Genomic DNA, 17,516 nt, shown 5'->3' on the forward strand with positions numbered 1-17,516 from the left:
CTGAAGACAGAATCTATATGCATAGATAGATAAAATGTAAGAGCATAGATTAAAATCAGTAGATTGTTACTTGTTAAAAATATACACACATAATGATTACTAAATCTAATAAACACAGGTTAGAAAAATGCACATTAACCATAAAAAAATAATGTTCTGTTCATCAAAAAAAAGAGAAGGTTTTTGATATGTTTGTTCATTATGAATGTGACAATAATGGAATTAAAAATACATGTATAAGACATAAAACTCAAGACATGCATCATAACCAAAAAAGATTCTTGCTAAAGGAACTCGTGTACTTAACTTTGTTCAAAAACCTCAAGATAGTCAATTTTCATGATTCCTTCCCAACCTTTTGAAAATCTGAATGGAGATGAAATTCTAAAAATCTTATTTTGTCAATTGCAATGCTGTGTTTCATTGCACTGGCTATTTTCATGATGAATCAAGAAGTAAAGTGATATGATATCTTCATGTTTGAAGGAGAATATTATGTCAGATCACAATATAGTTCCAGAGACTAAGTTTCTTATCTGTTATGTGGGAAACACAAATAAATCACATCACTTCCATCAACAATAAAATCCTGAAAAGCGTATCACAACCCTAAATTTTGTGTCACATTAAAGAAACAATTCACAAATTTTTTAAGAAGTCAGAACTGCTCTATTCTATTCCCCCCCCCCCTTTTTTTTTTTCAAAAAATTAATTTATTATAACATTAAATATGTATTAAACTTGTGTCCAAGGAGTGCATGTGTCACCTGCTATAGCAGCAATAAAAATTTATTTGGTCAAGCTACTTCTTTCCATACTAATAATTCATGCATTTGTCAGACAAAAAAACCCCTGGATATTAAGACTGCGATAGAATAGAATGTTATTTTTCGTAAATTAAAAAAACTAAAATCATTAGAAATATTTATTCTTAATTTATTAATGTAAGGTTTAATTTAACAATCCCTCAGTTTGCTAAGTGATCCCTAAGTGTACTCTGCTTCAGGTGACACAGAAATAGCCATTCATTTTTGTACCTTAATCGAAAATGCTGATCATAATAAACTCATTCGAGTACAGATTCAGATTTGACTTCACAATCCAGGTGAATTTTCATGTGTTGCTTCAGATCAGATTCTTGAGTGTAAACTTTGCTACATGTGATACATTCAAATGATTTTTCATTTTTGTGGTTTTTCATATGCATTCTAAGATCATTCTGCTGAGCATAAGCACAGCCACAAATATTACACTCAAAGGCTTTAGATGTGTCTTGGTGATTTTTCATGTGGAGGAAAAGATCAGCTTGGTGGGAATAAGCATTGCCACATACATTACATCCATAGGGTTTAACATCTCCAAGAGTCTTAGGATCATGGCATTTTAAGTGAACAGTAAATTGCTCTTTCTGCGCAAATATCATGTCACAAACCTGGCATTTATAGGCACGCTTTTCTCCATAATGGGAAAGCATATGATTGACAAGTTCACAGTTCTGGAGGAATTCTTTGTCACACTTATCACACTTAAATGGACGCTCGCCAGTGTGGCGCTTCATGTGCAGACGCAAATGACAGCGTTGATTGAACATGTTGCCACAGACTTCACACTTGAATGGTTTGTGACCTGTGTGAGTCCTGATATGTAGATTTAGGTGGCCGCTTTGGTTGAATGCTTTGTCACACATGGTGCATTTGTAAGGACGATCTCCAGAGTGTGTTCGCTTGTGAATCTTGAGCGTACTTGCCTGTCCAAACCCTTTACCACACTCATCACACCTATATGGCTTTTCACCTGATAAAGAGAAGTCAAAGTAAGTTACACAAAAATTTTAATAAATATATGAAACAAAGGAAATTTATTAAGTTGTACAATTTTTTTTTTATTATTACATCATGTGTTTAGTCATCCAGAATATTATTTTGACAAAGGCTTATTATTTGCTCTGTATTCTGAAGTAGATATTAAAAAGTTGGAATTTCTGATTGACAATATCTATGCAGCAGGCATGTCAATTTCACTCAGCCTAGTTGAATAATATAGGGTTTTATTGAGTATTTGTTAAAATAATTTTTCTCATGTCAGTTTTATATCTTCATGTCCTTTTCAGACTGCTTGTACATGTACACTCAATATTTATATTAAGGTACTATCAAATACAACATCAAGATCAATGACAAATATTTATTTAGTAGAAATACCAGTACTACAAGCATCTGAATGGATTTTTTTTACCACATATATTATCTAAATACACTTTTTCAAAAACTGTGGCTTGTCATTTCCACAACCATCATTTTTCTCTAATGCTTATACATGTAATTGTTATATCATGAGTCCATTTATATGTGACTGTCTAATTACAGCTAAATTACTGATCAGTGACTGATTACAGTTTAAGTGTACTTATCAAAACATTAGAAAAAAAAAACCCTTGCAATAAATGTTAATTATACACTACATAAACAAAAGAACCCCAACCTAACACCAGAACCCAACCAGGGGCCATGAATTTTACAATTTTGGAAGGGGCACCCTTGCTTTTTATAACCATGCACTTAATTTGTCTGCTAAATATACAGGGCAAGATGAGAAGCTTTTTAAAGAATTTATGCATTTTCACTATATGATCAATAGAGCCCCAGCTTAACTCCAGACACGCTGACCCTGGGGTCAAGAATTTCAAAATTTTGGTAGAGGGCTCAATGCTTATTACTGTCAAGCCAACAGTTTAATTGCTTGATGTCCAGTAGTAAAGAAGAACATGTTTAAAGACTGCATTAATTTTGAGGTTTTAGCTCCATCCCTCATGCCCCAGGTGTCAGGAACCATAAAATTAAATTCATAATATATGTTTGGCTGTACCCATATATGCTACTTGTCAAAATTGGTTCAGTGGTTTATGAGAAGAAGCTGAAAATATTCATGAGTATATGAATGTCTGACAAAAACAGATAGCAATATGTCAACTGAGTGACTCATTAGTCAATAGTCAGTATGACCGAGCAATAGTTGAGTACTGGAATACTCATTGACATTCCTGCTAAATATAGTCTTTGGAGACCAGGACTTCCAACAATCTGTTTGAATTCCCATGGGTCTAATTGTGCCCCTTTATTTGACAACCTGTTTTTATATTCTGTGTGAGATCTCATGTGGGAATTTGTTATTAACTTAGCCTTAGTTTTTATGTGAGTTCTCATGTTAGAAGCCCTTTTAAATACCGTATAATTGGAAATTTTAACAAGACGCAAATTTAGGGATTTATCCCCAACTATTGGTACATATTTTTAGCGAGAAGTAATTTCAGCAATTTTATAATGTCAAGAGATAACTATAGCAACCAATATGAAATAAATTGTTAGCGATATTCAATTTAAGCCATCTCAAAACTATGGTTAATAATGCCAAAATTGAATCCTCGCTGAAAATTCTGCTTACACAGTAAATCAGCCTTACCTGTGTGGGTTCTCATGTGAGTTGTCAGTATACAGCTCTGTGCAAAAGCTCGTCCACAGACTCCACATTTGTAGGGCTTCTCACCTGTGTGGGTTCTCATGTGAACTTTGACATGGCTCTTGAAACGAATCTTAAGACCGCACTCTTTACATTCAGTTCCTTTGTCTTCTGAATTATGCTGATTCACATGTTTTCTGTAAAGGTGAAGATAATTGAATTTCTCTCCACACTGTGAGCATGAAAATGGTTCTTGCCCATCATGTGTTCGCATATGAGCATTGAGGTCAAACTGTCGTTTATATCTCTTATCGCATCGATTGCACTCAAATTTACAGTGTCTTTTGATTAAAGTTTTTATCTTGTTGGCCTCATTTTTAGAACTGTTTTGGACATTACTTTCATCATCCTCATTGTTGGTGTTGCCTATCCCTGTCAGAGCTTCCGCAATGTCGGCATCAAGGCTGCCCTGATTGTCATAGTATTCTGGATTTATTGTGATGTAGGCATTATCTCCTTTATCTACATGAATGTCTAGTTTACCAGTATTTTCAGCACCTAAACCATCAAGAGGTACTTTGTTCATAGGATTCGACTTAGTCATCACAAAACCATTAACTCCACTGACTGGCTGTACGATAAATGGTTTGGAATTATCAGCCAAGCCTCGGTCATATCTATCGAAACACAGCGAGGATTTCTTGATGAACTCCTCTTTGGCGCTGTCTGGAACAAAAACCAAATGCATGCCTGGGGGCAAAGTCCCATCTGTTGGAACAATATAGCCATTGTTTGAAATGGGAAAGGCATCCTGTGAGATAACTTTGAAAGTTTCTACATTATTATTTTCTGATGGCATTACATCTTTATCAAGATCTGTAGAGCCATTAGTGTATCCATCTGATGAACTTTCTATCGTCTGAGTTGGAGAGTTTTGGAAGCGGTCTTGCGAAGTCTCCTGCTCATCGTCATCCAAGATGTAGGTATAGGACTCTACATCACCTTCATCTGAATCTGTGTCTTGGTCGCTCAGCTCTACTCGCCTTGCTGGTGTGCAGAACTTTCTCTTTCTTCTGGACTTGGAATGTTCTAAAGCTCCAACTTCTACAGACATCCTTCTCATCCATCTACAGAAGCCTACAAAAGGTTGACTTTTATAAGTTCTATATTTTAATAACTCAACATGTATGGACAAAAATAACATATTAATAGCTTTGTTTTGTGATTTAGAAACTCATCCAAATTTTATCTTGCAATACACATATTTAAGATCTACACAGTCCCAATCTCTTGTATGTCATTCTAAAATCTTATACATGTATCACTATTAAATTATATATATATGCTTTTAAGGATATCCGATCCTCAGGCAGGAAGGATAACTCTTAAATTTATGATTTTATTTAAAAAGTCTCCAAATGAAGGTTGAAATTGAGATCTTTTTGTGCAATAATTTTCATTTTATTCATATTAATATGATTCTAGGTTCTTTGAAGTCTTGGAAACAGTCTTGAACAAGAGGCCCAGGGGCCACATCGCTCACCTGAGCACTGTGGTTAGGAAAAAAGGAAAAATCAGTTTAGTATTGAAAAGCTTAAATGCATAAATGGTCCCAACCTACCCCTAAAAGGGAGGGGGGGGGGGGGGGGTATGACTTAATTAAATCAACCAAAATTAAATCTACACTGCTTACATAATTTTTTGACTAACTGTGACTTTTTTTCTCTACAAGTTTGAACTTTCATTGTGGCCCCACCCTATCCCTGGAGGTCATGATTTGAACAAATTTAAATCTTCACTATCTGAGGATGCTTCCATATAAATATTACAAACCGTGGCTTTGCTGTTCTTGAGATTTTTAAAGGTTTTTCTTATATATTCCTATGTAAAACTTTGAACGTTCATTGTGGCCCCACCCTACCGCCAGGGGTCATGATTTGAACAAACTTGAATCTACACTACCTGAGGATGCTTTCAAAAAAATATATCCAATCAAAGCTTTGCTGTTCTTGAGAAGAAGATTTTTGAAGATTTTTCCTATGTACACCTATGCTAAACTTTGATCGTCCATTGTGGCAACACCCTTACCCTGGGGGTCATGATTTGAACAAACTTGAATCTACACCACCTGAGGATGCTTCCAATATAAATATGACCAATCATTGCTTTGCTGTTCTTGAGAAGAAGATTTTTCCTATATATTCCTATGTAAAACTTTGATCGTCCATTGTGGCCCCACCCTACCCCTGGGGGTCATGACTTGAATAAACTTGAATCAATACCACCTCAGGATGCTTCCAAATAAATATGACAAATCATAGCTTTGCTGTTCTTGAGAAGAAGATTTTTGAAGATTTTTCCTATATACTCCATGAAAACTTTGATTGTCCATTGTGGTCCCACCCTACCCCCAGAGGTCACAATTGGAACAAATTTGAATCTACACCACCTGCAGATGCTTCCATATAAATTTGACCAATCATGGCTTTGCTGTTCTTGAGAAGAAGATTTTTGAAGATTTTTCCTATATTCTCCTATGTTAAACTTTAATTGTCATCCATTGTGGCCCCAACCTACTCCCCGATGTTCATGATTTGAACAAACTTGAATCCACACCACCTGAGGATGCTTCCAAATAAATATTACCAATCATTGCTTTGCTATTCTTGAGAAGAAGATTTTTGAAGATTTTTCCTATATACTGTATTCCTATGTAAAACTTTGATCGTCCATTGAGACCCCACCCTACCCCCGGGGGTCATGATTTGAAAAAATTTGAATCTACACCACCTGAGGATGCTTCCATATAAATATGACCAAACATAGTTTTGCTGTTCTTGAGAAGAAGATTTTTCCTATATATTCCTATGTAAAACTTTGATCGTCCATTGAGGCCCCACCCTACCCCCGGGGGTTATGATTTGAACAAACTTGAATCTACACCACCTGAGGATGCTTCCATATAAATATGACCAATCATAGCTTTGCTGTTCTTGAGAAGAAGATTTTTGAAGATTTTTTCCTATATATTCCAATGTAAAACTTTGATCGTCCATTGTGGCCCCACCCTACCCCCGGGGGTCATGATTTGAACAAACTTGAATCTACACCACATGAGGATGCTTTCATATAAATATGACCAATCATAGCTTTGCTGTTCTTGAGAAAAAGATTTTTGAAGATTTTTCCTATATATTCCTATGTAAAACTTTGATCGTCCATTGTGGCCCCACCCTACCCCCGGGGGTCATGATTTGAACAAACTTGAATCTACACTACCTGACAATAATTCCACATGAGTTTCATCTTTCCTGGCCCATTGGTTCTTGAGAAGAAGATTTTTCAATAATGCCATTAATTTTTTGCTATTTCGTAATTATCTCCCCTTTGAGGAGGGAGTGGCCCTTCATTTGAACAAACTTGAATCCCCTTTACCCAAGGATACTTTGTGCCAAGTTTGATTGAAATTGGCCCAGTAGTTCTGGAGAAGAAGATGAAAATGTAAAAAGTTTACGACAACAACGACGCCGACGACGCCAACGCCGACGACAGACAACGGACAAATTTTGATCAGAAAAGCTCACTTGAGCCTTTGGCTCAGGTGAGCTAAAAAAGTTGACATTTGTACCCAATAAAGGAAAAAGTCTAGCATTAGATACCAATGCTTATTAGCATGGTATGAAATGAGACATGATATGTGATGTCTTGCAATGACAGCACAAGCTATTTACACTATGTATTATATAACAATTGAAGTAAAGAGAAGAACTAAAATGGGGCAGAATGCAGGCTTCTTAAAAAAAATCCTGGGTACAGGTGGCATCAAATTTCCTGCGGTCACAATCTATTGAATTATAATTAGTACTATCAATAAAAATTATTGTCACTCAAAAATCTGTTCATTTCACATGGTGACACCAGAATCCCCCAAAAGGTTACTTTTTTCTAAAAAAATTTCCGGCTCAACAAAAATGGGGGGGGGGTTTACTCCAACCCCCAGCTTCTTTCCCGCATTCCCTATTCTAGAAATTTAAAGACAATCCTGTTGAGGATCTAGGAAGTTAAGTACATGTAGATTATACCCAATCAATAGAAAAAAAAATCAAACTGTGTATACTCTATATTTGATACAAAACTCAATAAATAGAAAATGTATTTAATACTTATAAAATTGTGATTGTCAAAAAATTTATACAAATGACCCAAGAAAACATTTGGACCTCCCACCCCCAATCCAATGCATTATGCATATATTTGTATAGTTTTTACATTGTAAATATTCATATATATGTGTTATTTTATAGGCCTTTCAACATTGACCACATGTAACTATTTCTCATTCCCATAAGACCGCGGAACATTAACTGGCAAAATTGGGAATATGCAACTTACGTCATTTCCATCTGTTACAGTGAAAAGGCTTAATGATAGACAATGAAATGGGCGGGTACAATTGGACACGGACGTCCTAGAAAACATTGGATTGAAATTCCAGTTTGAAATTCATTTTCAATCCACCTCAGCTACTCTAAGACAAATAATTTCAATTTCGGAGATAGTTTGAAATTTATATAAATCAGAATTTTCTGTCCAGTGTTTTTAAAGGAATATAATGGGACAAATATTTGATTTCTGTTTGGTATGTGTATGTGTGTGCTGGGGGGGGGGGGGGGGGGGGGCTGAACGATCTTGGAAATAAATAAGAAAGTCATTTTTCTTTTAGTTTGAACAATCTCTCCCTGTTTTTGTTTGTTAAACATTTGTCTGTGAAGACAAAACTAAAAAAAAGACTCTTGTCATCCTAGAATACATGTATATTCTGTCATGTGAAGGCATGATCTGACTTCACAATTTTTGACCCCCCCCTTTCTAGAATCAAATGGCCGTCCCCTGAAAAAATAATCACTGCCTTCTATACTTTTACGTGTCCTTAAAATTATAGGCAAAAAAACTCATATAAATACGAATTTCAAACAACATGTATTTGGGAATTGAAATCATTTGTCTTTTGGATCATACATGTACATTCACACTTTAGGTTTGAAAACAGCTCAGGTGGATTGAAAATGAACTTCAAACTAGAATTTCAATCCAGTGTTTTCTCGGACGTCCGTGTCGAATTGTACCCACCCATTTCATTGTCTATCATTAAATCTTTTCACTGTAACAGATGGAAATGACGTAAGCTGCATATTTCCAATTTTGCCAGTTAATGTTCCGCGGTCTTAAGAGCTAGAAGTAGCTGAAAAACTTGCAAGAATTAGGAAGAAGGGATCCATATTAATAGGAATATAAGAATTCAAACCAGAAGTCTCTGATGAGACTGTAGCTCTACTGGTCTGTATGTATAACAAAGGAAAAGTAGCACTTCGATTTGAAATTTTGCAACATGCAGCAATAAATAGAATTACGTATCTTAATGTAGTCTACTTGTGTGCCAAGTTATATTGAAATCAAACAAAAACTGTAGGAGGAGTAGTTTCTGAAAGTATTTCACAGAAATTTCTATTTTTAGTAACCATGGCAAAATCATTCATCAAAATTAACAAGAGGCCCAAGGGCCTTAACGGTCACCTGAGTATAATACAACAATTTAGAGGATCATAGAGTATAAAATGAACTGAAAGGTGAAGCTTTGTTGCCCAAAAGCAAGAAATTAGGGTGATCAGGATCACCAAAATAATTCATTTAGTATTCATTAACAGTTCATAAATTAGGTTCTAGTCTGTTCCCCATTTATCACTATCACCATACAGTAAATTAACAAACTATCAGTGCTTCTGTATTATTATGATTCCTTTTTGAAATCTCTTACATTGGCCTCTCTTGGTCTTTGATAAACATTTAATAAGACAAGTTATTTTTGTCTCATTTTTATTTATCTATTACTTACAAGTCTACCTGATCATTAAAACTATGAAAGTAATTTTTGTATTATACAATAAAAATTCTTGCATAATTCTCTTATTCTATTAACCTTTCAAGTACATTATTTACAGTGATTAATTATCAAAAGTAAATGGCAAAGGGGAATAACTCCTCTCAGTATCATACAAATTAACAGAGCCCTGGCCAGGACCAGAACACTTGACCAAATGGTCCAGATGTTCAAACATCTGGTAAAAATACCCTTCCTTATTAAAACTTTTACTCTTTTTGCCTCTGATATGCCCAGGTGCAGAGAAGATTTTTAAAGAAATAATGCATTTTGATTACAGATTCACTATATTATCAACAGCCCCCCCCCCCCCCTCTCCCCACCGAGAAACACCAGAGCCTCTAACCCTGGGACCAGAAGTTTGCTCATCATAAGTAATCACTGTTTATCTGCTTCACACTAAGGAGCAGACAGGATTATTTAATAGAATTAATTCATTTTCACTATATTATCAAGAGGCCCACCCTTACACCAGCACATCTGACCCAGGGGTCATGCAACATTACTCTGGAAGAAGCAGTCTTGCTCATCATAACTATACACTTAGCTTCTTTGCTTTTTAACTAGAAGCAGAAAAGAATATTTTCAAAGAAATTTTGCTTTTTCACTATATAATCAATAGATCCCCCCTTTTCACCAGAACCCCTGACCCTGGGGCGATGAAATTCACAATTTTGGAAGAGGCATCCTTGCCTATCATAACAATGTACTTAATTTTTTTGAATAATACCCAGGGGCAGAGAAGAAGATTTTCAAAGAAATAATGCACTTTCACTATATGATCTATATAGCCCCGCTCTAGCACCAGAACCCCTGACCCTGGGGCCATGAATTTCACAATTTTGGTAGAGGACTCAATGCTTATTACAATCATGCCAACAGTTTGACTGCTTGATGTCCAGGAGTAAAGAAGAAGATTTTTAAAGATTGCATTAATTTTGGTGGTTTTAGCCCCACCCCTCAGGCCCCAGGGGGGCAGGGACCATTAAATTCTCAATTTTTGTTCCCCTTCACACATAGATGCCATATGCTAAAATTGGCTGAAATTGGTTCAGCGGTTTCAGAGAAGAAGCTGAAAATGTTCAAATGTTAACACACGATGGACGACAACGGACGAAAACAGATAGCAATAGGTCACCTGAGTGACTCAGGTGACCTAAAAACCAGTTCATCAAATTATGTGTTTTAGTGTAGTCTACTTGTGTGCAAAGTTATATTACAATCAGACTAAAACTGTAGGAGGAATTGCGTTTTCAAGGAATTTCACAGACATTTCTATATTTAGTAACCATGGCAACACTGTTCATCGAAATCAAATAATGATATACTAAATTATGTATCATAGTGTAGTCTACTTGTATGTCAAATTATATTGAAATCAGATCAAAATTGTAGCAGAAGTAGCTTTTAAAGGAATTTCACATAAATTTTTATTTCTAGTAACCATGGCAACACCGTTCATCGAAATTTAAAACCATGCACAGAATTATGTATCTTAGTGTAGTCTACTTGTGTGCCAAGTTATACTGAAATCAGACCAAAACTGTAACAGGAGTAGCGTTTTAAATCATTTCACAAAAATTTCTATTTTTACTAACCATGGCAACACCGTTCATTGAAATTCAAAACTGATGCACTAAATTATGTATCTTAGTGTAGGCTACTTGTGTGCCAACTTATAATGAAATCAGACCAAAACTGTAACAGGAGTAGCGTTTTAAATCATTTCACAGAAAATTCTATTTTTAGTAACCATGGCAACACCTTTCGTCGAAATCAAAAACTGATGCACTAAATTATGTATCTTGGTGTAGTTTACTTGTGTGCCAAGTTATATTGAATTCAGACCAAAACTGTAGGAGAAGTAGCATTTTAAAGGAATTTTACAGAAATTTCTATTTTTAGTAACCATGGCAACACCGTTCATCGAAATCAAAAACTGATGCCCTAAATTACTTATCTTAGTGTAGTCTTCTCTTGTGCCAGGTTATTTTGAAATCAGACCAAAACTGTAGGAGGAGTAGCATTTTAAAAAATTGTTTACAGACAGACGAACAGACAGACAACGGACACCTTACTATTGCATAAGCTCTTCTGGAATCTGACCAGTAGAGCTAAATATAAGACACCAGTGGTTGAATATTTCTTTTAATTAAAATTTTTGTCAACACTGCTGAATGGGTGTCTTTGTTCTAATTTTGTCTCAATGACAACTGATGATGATCCTAGATTTACTTAGCGTATTGAATTGAATAATGGTTTAGGATATATATGTGTTAAAAATAATTTCTTATACTAGCATTTGCCTTATTAGGTCTGAATTTAACTTTATGAAATATAAAATGAATATGCGGAACTATACATATAATTAATAAATTTTTCTCCTGAACTTATGCCCTGAATTTGAATATAGATTTTCATATTTCACGAAAAAAAAAAATTCATGTGATTGCTTCAAAATCAGGTGATCAGAAAAGCTCACTTGAGCTTTCAGCTCGGGTGAACTAAAAAACATCAGGATAAAAATTAAAGTACGATAATGAGCATCAGAAATTTAGATGAAAAGTAGTGGTAGTGAGATGGAGTTTTTGGCAATGTAGTGGTTATATTGAACTCTCATGTCTTTTGTATTTATAAATACAGCTCTTTGTTAGAAGGTTTTGGAAAATAAGATGTATGAAAATATATTTAAATTTTTAAAATTAAGACAAGGTTAACTAAAAAAAAAAGACTTTGATCTAATAATATACATGATATCTAAAGAACATAATCCATTCTCGATGATTCAAATCTGTATAATTCTTCGTATATCTCATACAAAAAATATAATAAATTTTATCAATCTCGTTTGAAATTATTATGCATATGGTTACTACATTTACCAGATATGTGTATATTTACTAATTATAGCTAGATCTGATTTACTAAATATTATAAAATATTAACTTTTGGATGTTTGTTATTGCCTTGTATAGACCATGCCGTGTACTAGGTGCACTATATACCTCTTTTGAAATTGAGTCCTGTGAGAAAAGAAATAAACTTAACCCCCTACCCTGATTTTACATTAAAGTTCAAAGGAGCGCACTGTATCCTAATTCTTGAACGTTTTTTTTTATGTTAATAAGACCTAGAAAAAAATGTTTGTTTCTGCTTTCAGGCTGAAAAAATTAGGGTAGGTAGGTAGGCAATTTTTTTTGTTGAATTTTTTTAATTACTTCTTTGATCAAAACATCTATAGAAGTAACACTAATGACAAAAGAAATGGTGCTTTCAAGCATTTCTGTGACTTTAATTTATAGTAGAATTTTTCATACATGACAGGGACCAACCTAGACCCATACTTTTGGGAAACTTCACTTCACCTTCACAACAAATTAATAAAATTTTTTAAAAATCAGGGAGATTTCTATGATAAACAACTGACTAAATTTTGTAATTAAACTCTTATTCAAATCTACCTAGAGAAAAATCAATATATCAAACTATAAAATATTGTTTAGTTTTATTACATTCATGATTTGTTTAACAAATTTAGTGGACATATGGGGGAAAGGGGGGGGGGTAAATGTAAATGTGTACTTTATGTAGTAACATTAAGTAAAAGAAATGAAAAAAAAATATTCTCCTGATTAGGCCTATGTTATTGAGAGAATAAAAAAGATAAAATGTTGGATGACATTTTTTGTGCCTTTAGGGTTACTAGTCTAACCTGTCTATTTATATCCGTAATGTTTATATATACAGTTACAGTAGCTTACTGATAACTTTCATGATAACTGTAATGGTTGTTATGATATCATTTAAGTGTTTTAAATGGTATGAAATTACTTTAATAACTAATTACAAAACATCGCTGGTTATTTACTAGTTGTGTTGCATTACTGATTTAGATACGATCCCATAATGATTAATGTTGAGATTTTCAGAACTGTTGCTGTGTAAACGGCTTTATGGGGGAGTATTTATTACAATCTCCTCTCTAATTAATTAAGGAAGATGAATTTATGATGCTAAAAGAAAGTAGAAAGGCGACTGAAACTCCTCTCTGTCTTGAAAAGCTTGCGAAGTTCAACTATATCACCCAAGTCGCTCTTGCACATGTTGCATTGCCGGACAAAAGCATTAAAAAAGGTTAGGATCGGCACTATAAATTAAGGTCGGTCAGGAAAGCGAAAACAAACATATTTTTTTCCTAGGCCTACTTGTAAACAACCGGCTCGCTCTGTCGCTGCAGTCAAAAGTTGTCTCTGATGACGTAATACATTACGGGCGATAACTTGCATTGCTAAAAAAAATTATTCATTGCCCAGGTAAATTTTGATCGCCCGGCATAAGTTACCCCATATTTTTGTCAGTAAAACAGATATGAGAATTTAAATCATATGTGACTGGTAGACAATAATGTTTTTATAATTCCATTTTTACTAAAATCTCTGAACTTGACCTTTAACATTATTTTACAGGAACTTCATATTAAGAAATTGACAGTTTAGAAATGCTGACTTTAATTATAAATCAGTTATTTTATACCCATTTTATTTATTTACGTTTTGTTTAAATCCGATTTTTTTATTTTAAAGAGCTGAGGATTGAATATAAAACATTTTCTACCTTTTTTCTTTTGCAAAATTTAAAACAAATCAAATGTAAATAATCAAATGTAAATAATTTGCAATTTCTGTTTTATTTGTTTAAATTAAAAAACTTGAAAATTGCAGTAATGAAGTAATGAATTACTCAAAATAAGTGCCAACTTTGAAAATAAATTGCAAAAGCTCTCAACATAGAATCTTAAACTTACTGAATACAGTTGATAGTTTAATGTGTTTCAATTTTCATTTACATGTACTCCAATGTTTTCACTCTCCATGAATTGTAGGCACAAGGTGTTTGAAAATTACCTGTGATAAGTTCATCCATAATCAAATGCATTGCTAAATATTACATACACAAGGTTGTTAGAATGGGAGGTACATTGAGCATGATCACACCACCATTAAAAAAAATAATATAAAAATAAAATTTACATTTTGAACCAAAATAAATTCATTATTCAGTTTTTAAATAAAAATTATTAGTGGTAATGTTGCTAGATTTTGTTGATATGATGTAAAATGACTTCAAGAATGCACCTGATCCAACCAAAATTGTACCTATTCATTAAAAATCACAGGAGGGGGTACCCCTTCCACACACCCCTTTCCAGAAACCTGACAAGGCCCTGGTATGTTTAAAAAGTCCAATGGTCAAATGGAATTTGGCTATTTTCAGAAAACTGAGGCCACCTAGACCTGTTGATGATGGAAATGACATAAAATTTGGATCAACTCATCAAGCACTAGTCCCATTACAAGTCTCAATTATGTAGCATAACATTTGTAATTTTTTTTTCAGACTGAAGTTTTTGTGTACCTGAACAGGTGAAAGCCATAAACACTCCCCAACTAAATCAGTAAAAAAAGAAAAAGTACCGCGCCTATTGTGAAAACACCCGAATTAACTCAGGTAAAGGGTACAAAGATTTCTTTCGATTAACTTTTAAAAGTGTTTAAATCGAATACATGCGTTTTTCACCGATATTTCAACTTATTCGTTGTAGAAAATAACCTAATTTACAAAGCCTGTTCGCTTTGTTTGGTGATCTGACTCGCCAATCTACGATGTCCACGGTCCGTATCACACCGTTCCCACTAACCCTTGGGCAAGTTTCGGTCTCGAAGTGAGTTGTGAATGTGAGCTATTTGTACAATTAGAGAACTTCACAAACTTTACGAAGTTGCTGTATTATCATTGAAAAGTAAAATTACACATGAAATACAGTAACTTTAAACCAATATATATGCTTCAATGCAAACATTTAGTTTTTCTTACCTGGAAAATTACTGCATTGTGTTAAATCTTGAGTAGCGCGACCTATTGAATTTAAACGGAAGTCAAACAATAATTCTAATGTACAGATTTCGTGGTAACTCTATATCCGGAAAAATGCAACCGACTTAAAAAATCTTGATCAATCCTATCAATGCTTCACAATTTAGCCATACCGCGACGCTATTAGCGATTTCTTATACATTGTATGTCACAATGCTGACATAATAGGTAACCATGGTAACAATGATATAGCTGAAATTAAAATTGACAGAAGCCACGGTATATTTCAAATTTTTGTGTTTCGTGACAAAAACTATCTTGACGGAGATGAATTTTATGTATAGTTTCTTATTTTGAATTTTGAATTACATCATTTTTCTTTTAAATTAAAAGACAGCACAGTGCGTTTAGTCAAATGTGACACAATAAAGATTATGAGTGAAGTACCTAAATGAACAGCATAATATTTTGATACCGCGATATATTGAACCCGGGTTCAATATATCGCATAATATTTTGAAGCTCAGTTCATTTTTTCGCTGCGATGTAACGAACGCCCATATAAAATATTGAACCCGGTGGGTTCATCATATTATGGTTATAATATATTGAGTCCCCTACCCTTTTAATTTAAGAAGGAGGGGTTCAAGATATTATGACCATAAAATATTGAGTCCCCCCTACCCTTAAATGTAAGAGGGAGGGGGTTCAAGATATTATGACAATATAATATAAAATATTGAGTCTCCCTACCCTTTTTAGGTCACCTGAGTCACTCAGGTGACCTATTGCTATCCGTTTTTGTCTGTCGTCGTGCGTCGTCCGTCGTGCGTTAACTTTTGAACATCTTCAACTTCTTCTCTAGAACCGCTCAACCAATTTTGGCATATAGCATCTTTGGGTGAATGGAAACAAAAATTGTGAATTTCATGGTCCCTGCCCCCCTTGGACCCCAAGGGTGGGGCTAAAAGCACCAAAATTGATGCAATCTTTAAAAATCTTCTTCTTTACTCCTGGACATCAAGCAGTCAAACTGTTGGCATGATGGTAATAAGCATTGGGCCCTCTACCTAAATTGTGAAATTCAAGGCCCCAGGGTCAGGACTTCTGGTGCTAGGGCGGGGTTATATAGATCATATAGTGAAAGTGCATTATTTCTTTGAAAATCTTCTTCTCTACTCTTGGGTATTATTTGAACAAACTAAGTGCATGGTTATGACAAGCATTGATGCCTTTTCCAAAATTGTGAATTTCATGGCCCCTGGGTCAGGGGTTCTGGTGTTAGGGTGGAGCCTTATTGATTATATAGTGAAAATGCATTTATTTAATTCTTTGAAAATCTTCTTCTCTGCTCCTGGATATTATATGAACAAACTAAGTGCATGGTTATGATAAGCATTGATGCCTTTTTCAAAATTGTGAAATTCATGACCCCTGGGTCTGGGGTTCTGGTGTTAGGGCGGGGCTCTATATTGATTATATAGTAAAAATGCATTTATTCTTTGAAAATCTTCTTCTCTGCTCCTGGGTATTATTTAAACAAACTAAGTGCTTAGTAATAGTGAACAAGGAACCTTTTTCCAAAATTGTGATTTTCATGGCCCCAGGGTCAGGGGTTCTGGTGTTAGGGTTGGGCTCTTTTGATTATATAGTGAAAATGCATTAATTCCTTGAAAATCTTCTTCTCTGCTCCTGGATATTATATTACAAACTAAGTGCATGGTTATGATAAGCATTGATGCCTTTTCCAAAATTGTGAATTTCATGGCCCCTGGCTCAGGGGTTCTGGTGTTAGGGCGGGGCTTTATTGATTATATACTGAAAATGCATTAACTCTTTGAAAATCTTCTTCTCTGCTCCTGGATATTATATAAACAAACTAAGTGCATGGTTATGACAAGCAATGATGCCTCTTCCAAAATTGTGAATTTCATGGCCCCTGGGTCTGGGGTTCTGGTGTTAGGGCGGGGCTCTATATTGATTATATACTGAAAATGCATTAATTCTTTGAAAATCTTCTTCTCTGCTCCTGGGTATTATTTAAACAAACTAAGTGCATAGTAATGGTGCACAAGGATGCTTTTTCCAAAATTGTGAAATTCATGGCCCCAGGGTCGGGGATGGGGGGGGGGGCTCTATTGATTATATAGTGAAAAAGCATTAATTCTTTGAAAATCTTTTCTGCTCCTGCTTATAAAGTAAACGAAGTGTGTAGTTATGATGAACAAGAGTGCTTCTTCATGAATCA

At 34.6% G+C, this 17,516-nt stretch overlaps 1 protein-coding gene across 1 annotated transcript; it reads right to left on the minus strand.

Moving 5' to 3' along the window:
* Positions 1-50: 50 nt before the first annotated feature.
* On the minus strand, positions 51-15,324 carry LOC133185296 (zinc finger protein ZFP2-like). Its single transcript, XM_061320423.1, has 3 exons — positions 15,269-15,324; positions 3,460-4,593; positions 51-1,794 (listed from the first exon to the last, which is right to left on the minus strand). Exons 2-3 carry the CDS (start codon positions 4,577-4,579, stop codon positions 1,067-1,069), a joined length of 1,848 nt encoding a protein of 615 aa, XP_061176407.1. The 5' UTR covers positions 4,580-4,593; positions 15,269-15,324; the 3' UTR covers positions 51-1,066.
* Between the last annotated feature and the right edge of the window lie 2,192 nt (positions 15,325-17,516).

This window comes from Saccostrea echinata, unplaced genomic scaffold (genome assembly GCF_033153115.1).
Source record: "Saccostrea echinata isolate AGI-Se365-2 ecotype Australia unplaced genomic scaffold, CSIRO_AGI_Sech_v1 ptg000001l, whole genome shotgun sequence".
NCBI classification, from domain to species: Eukaryota; Metazoa; Mollusca; class Bivalvia; order Ostreida; family Ostreidae; genus Saccostrea; species Saccostrea echinata.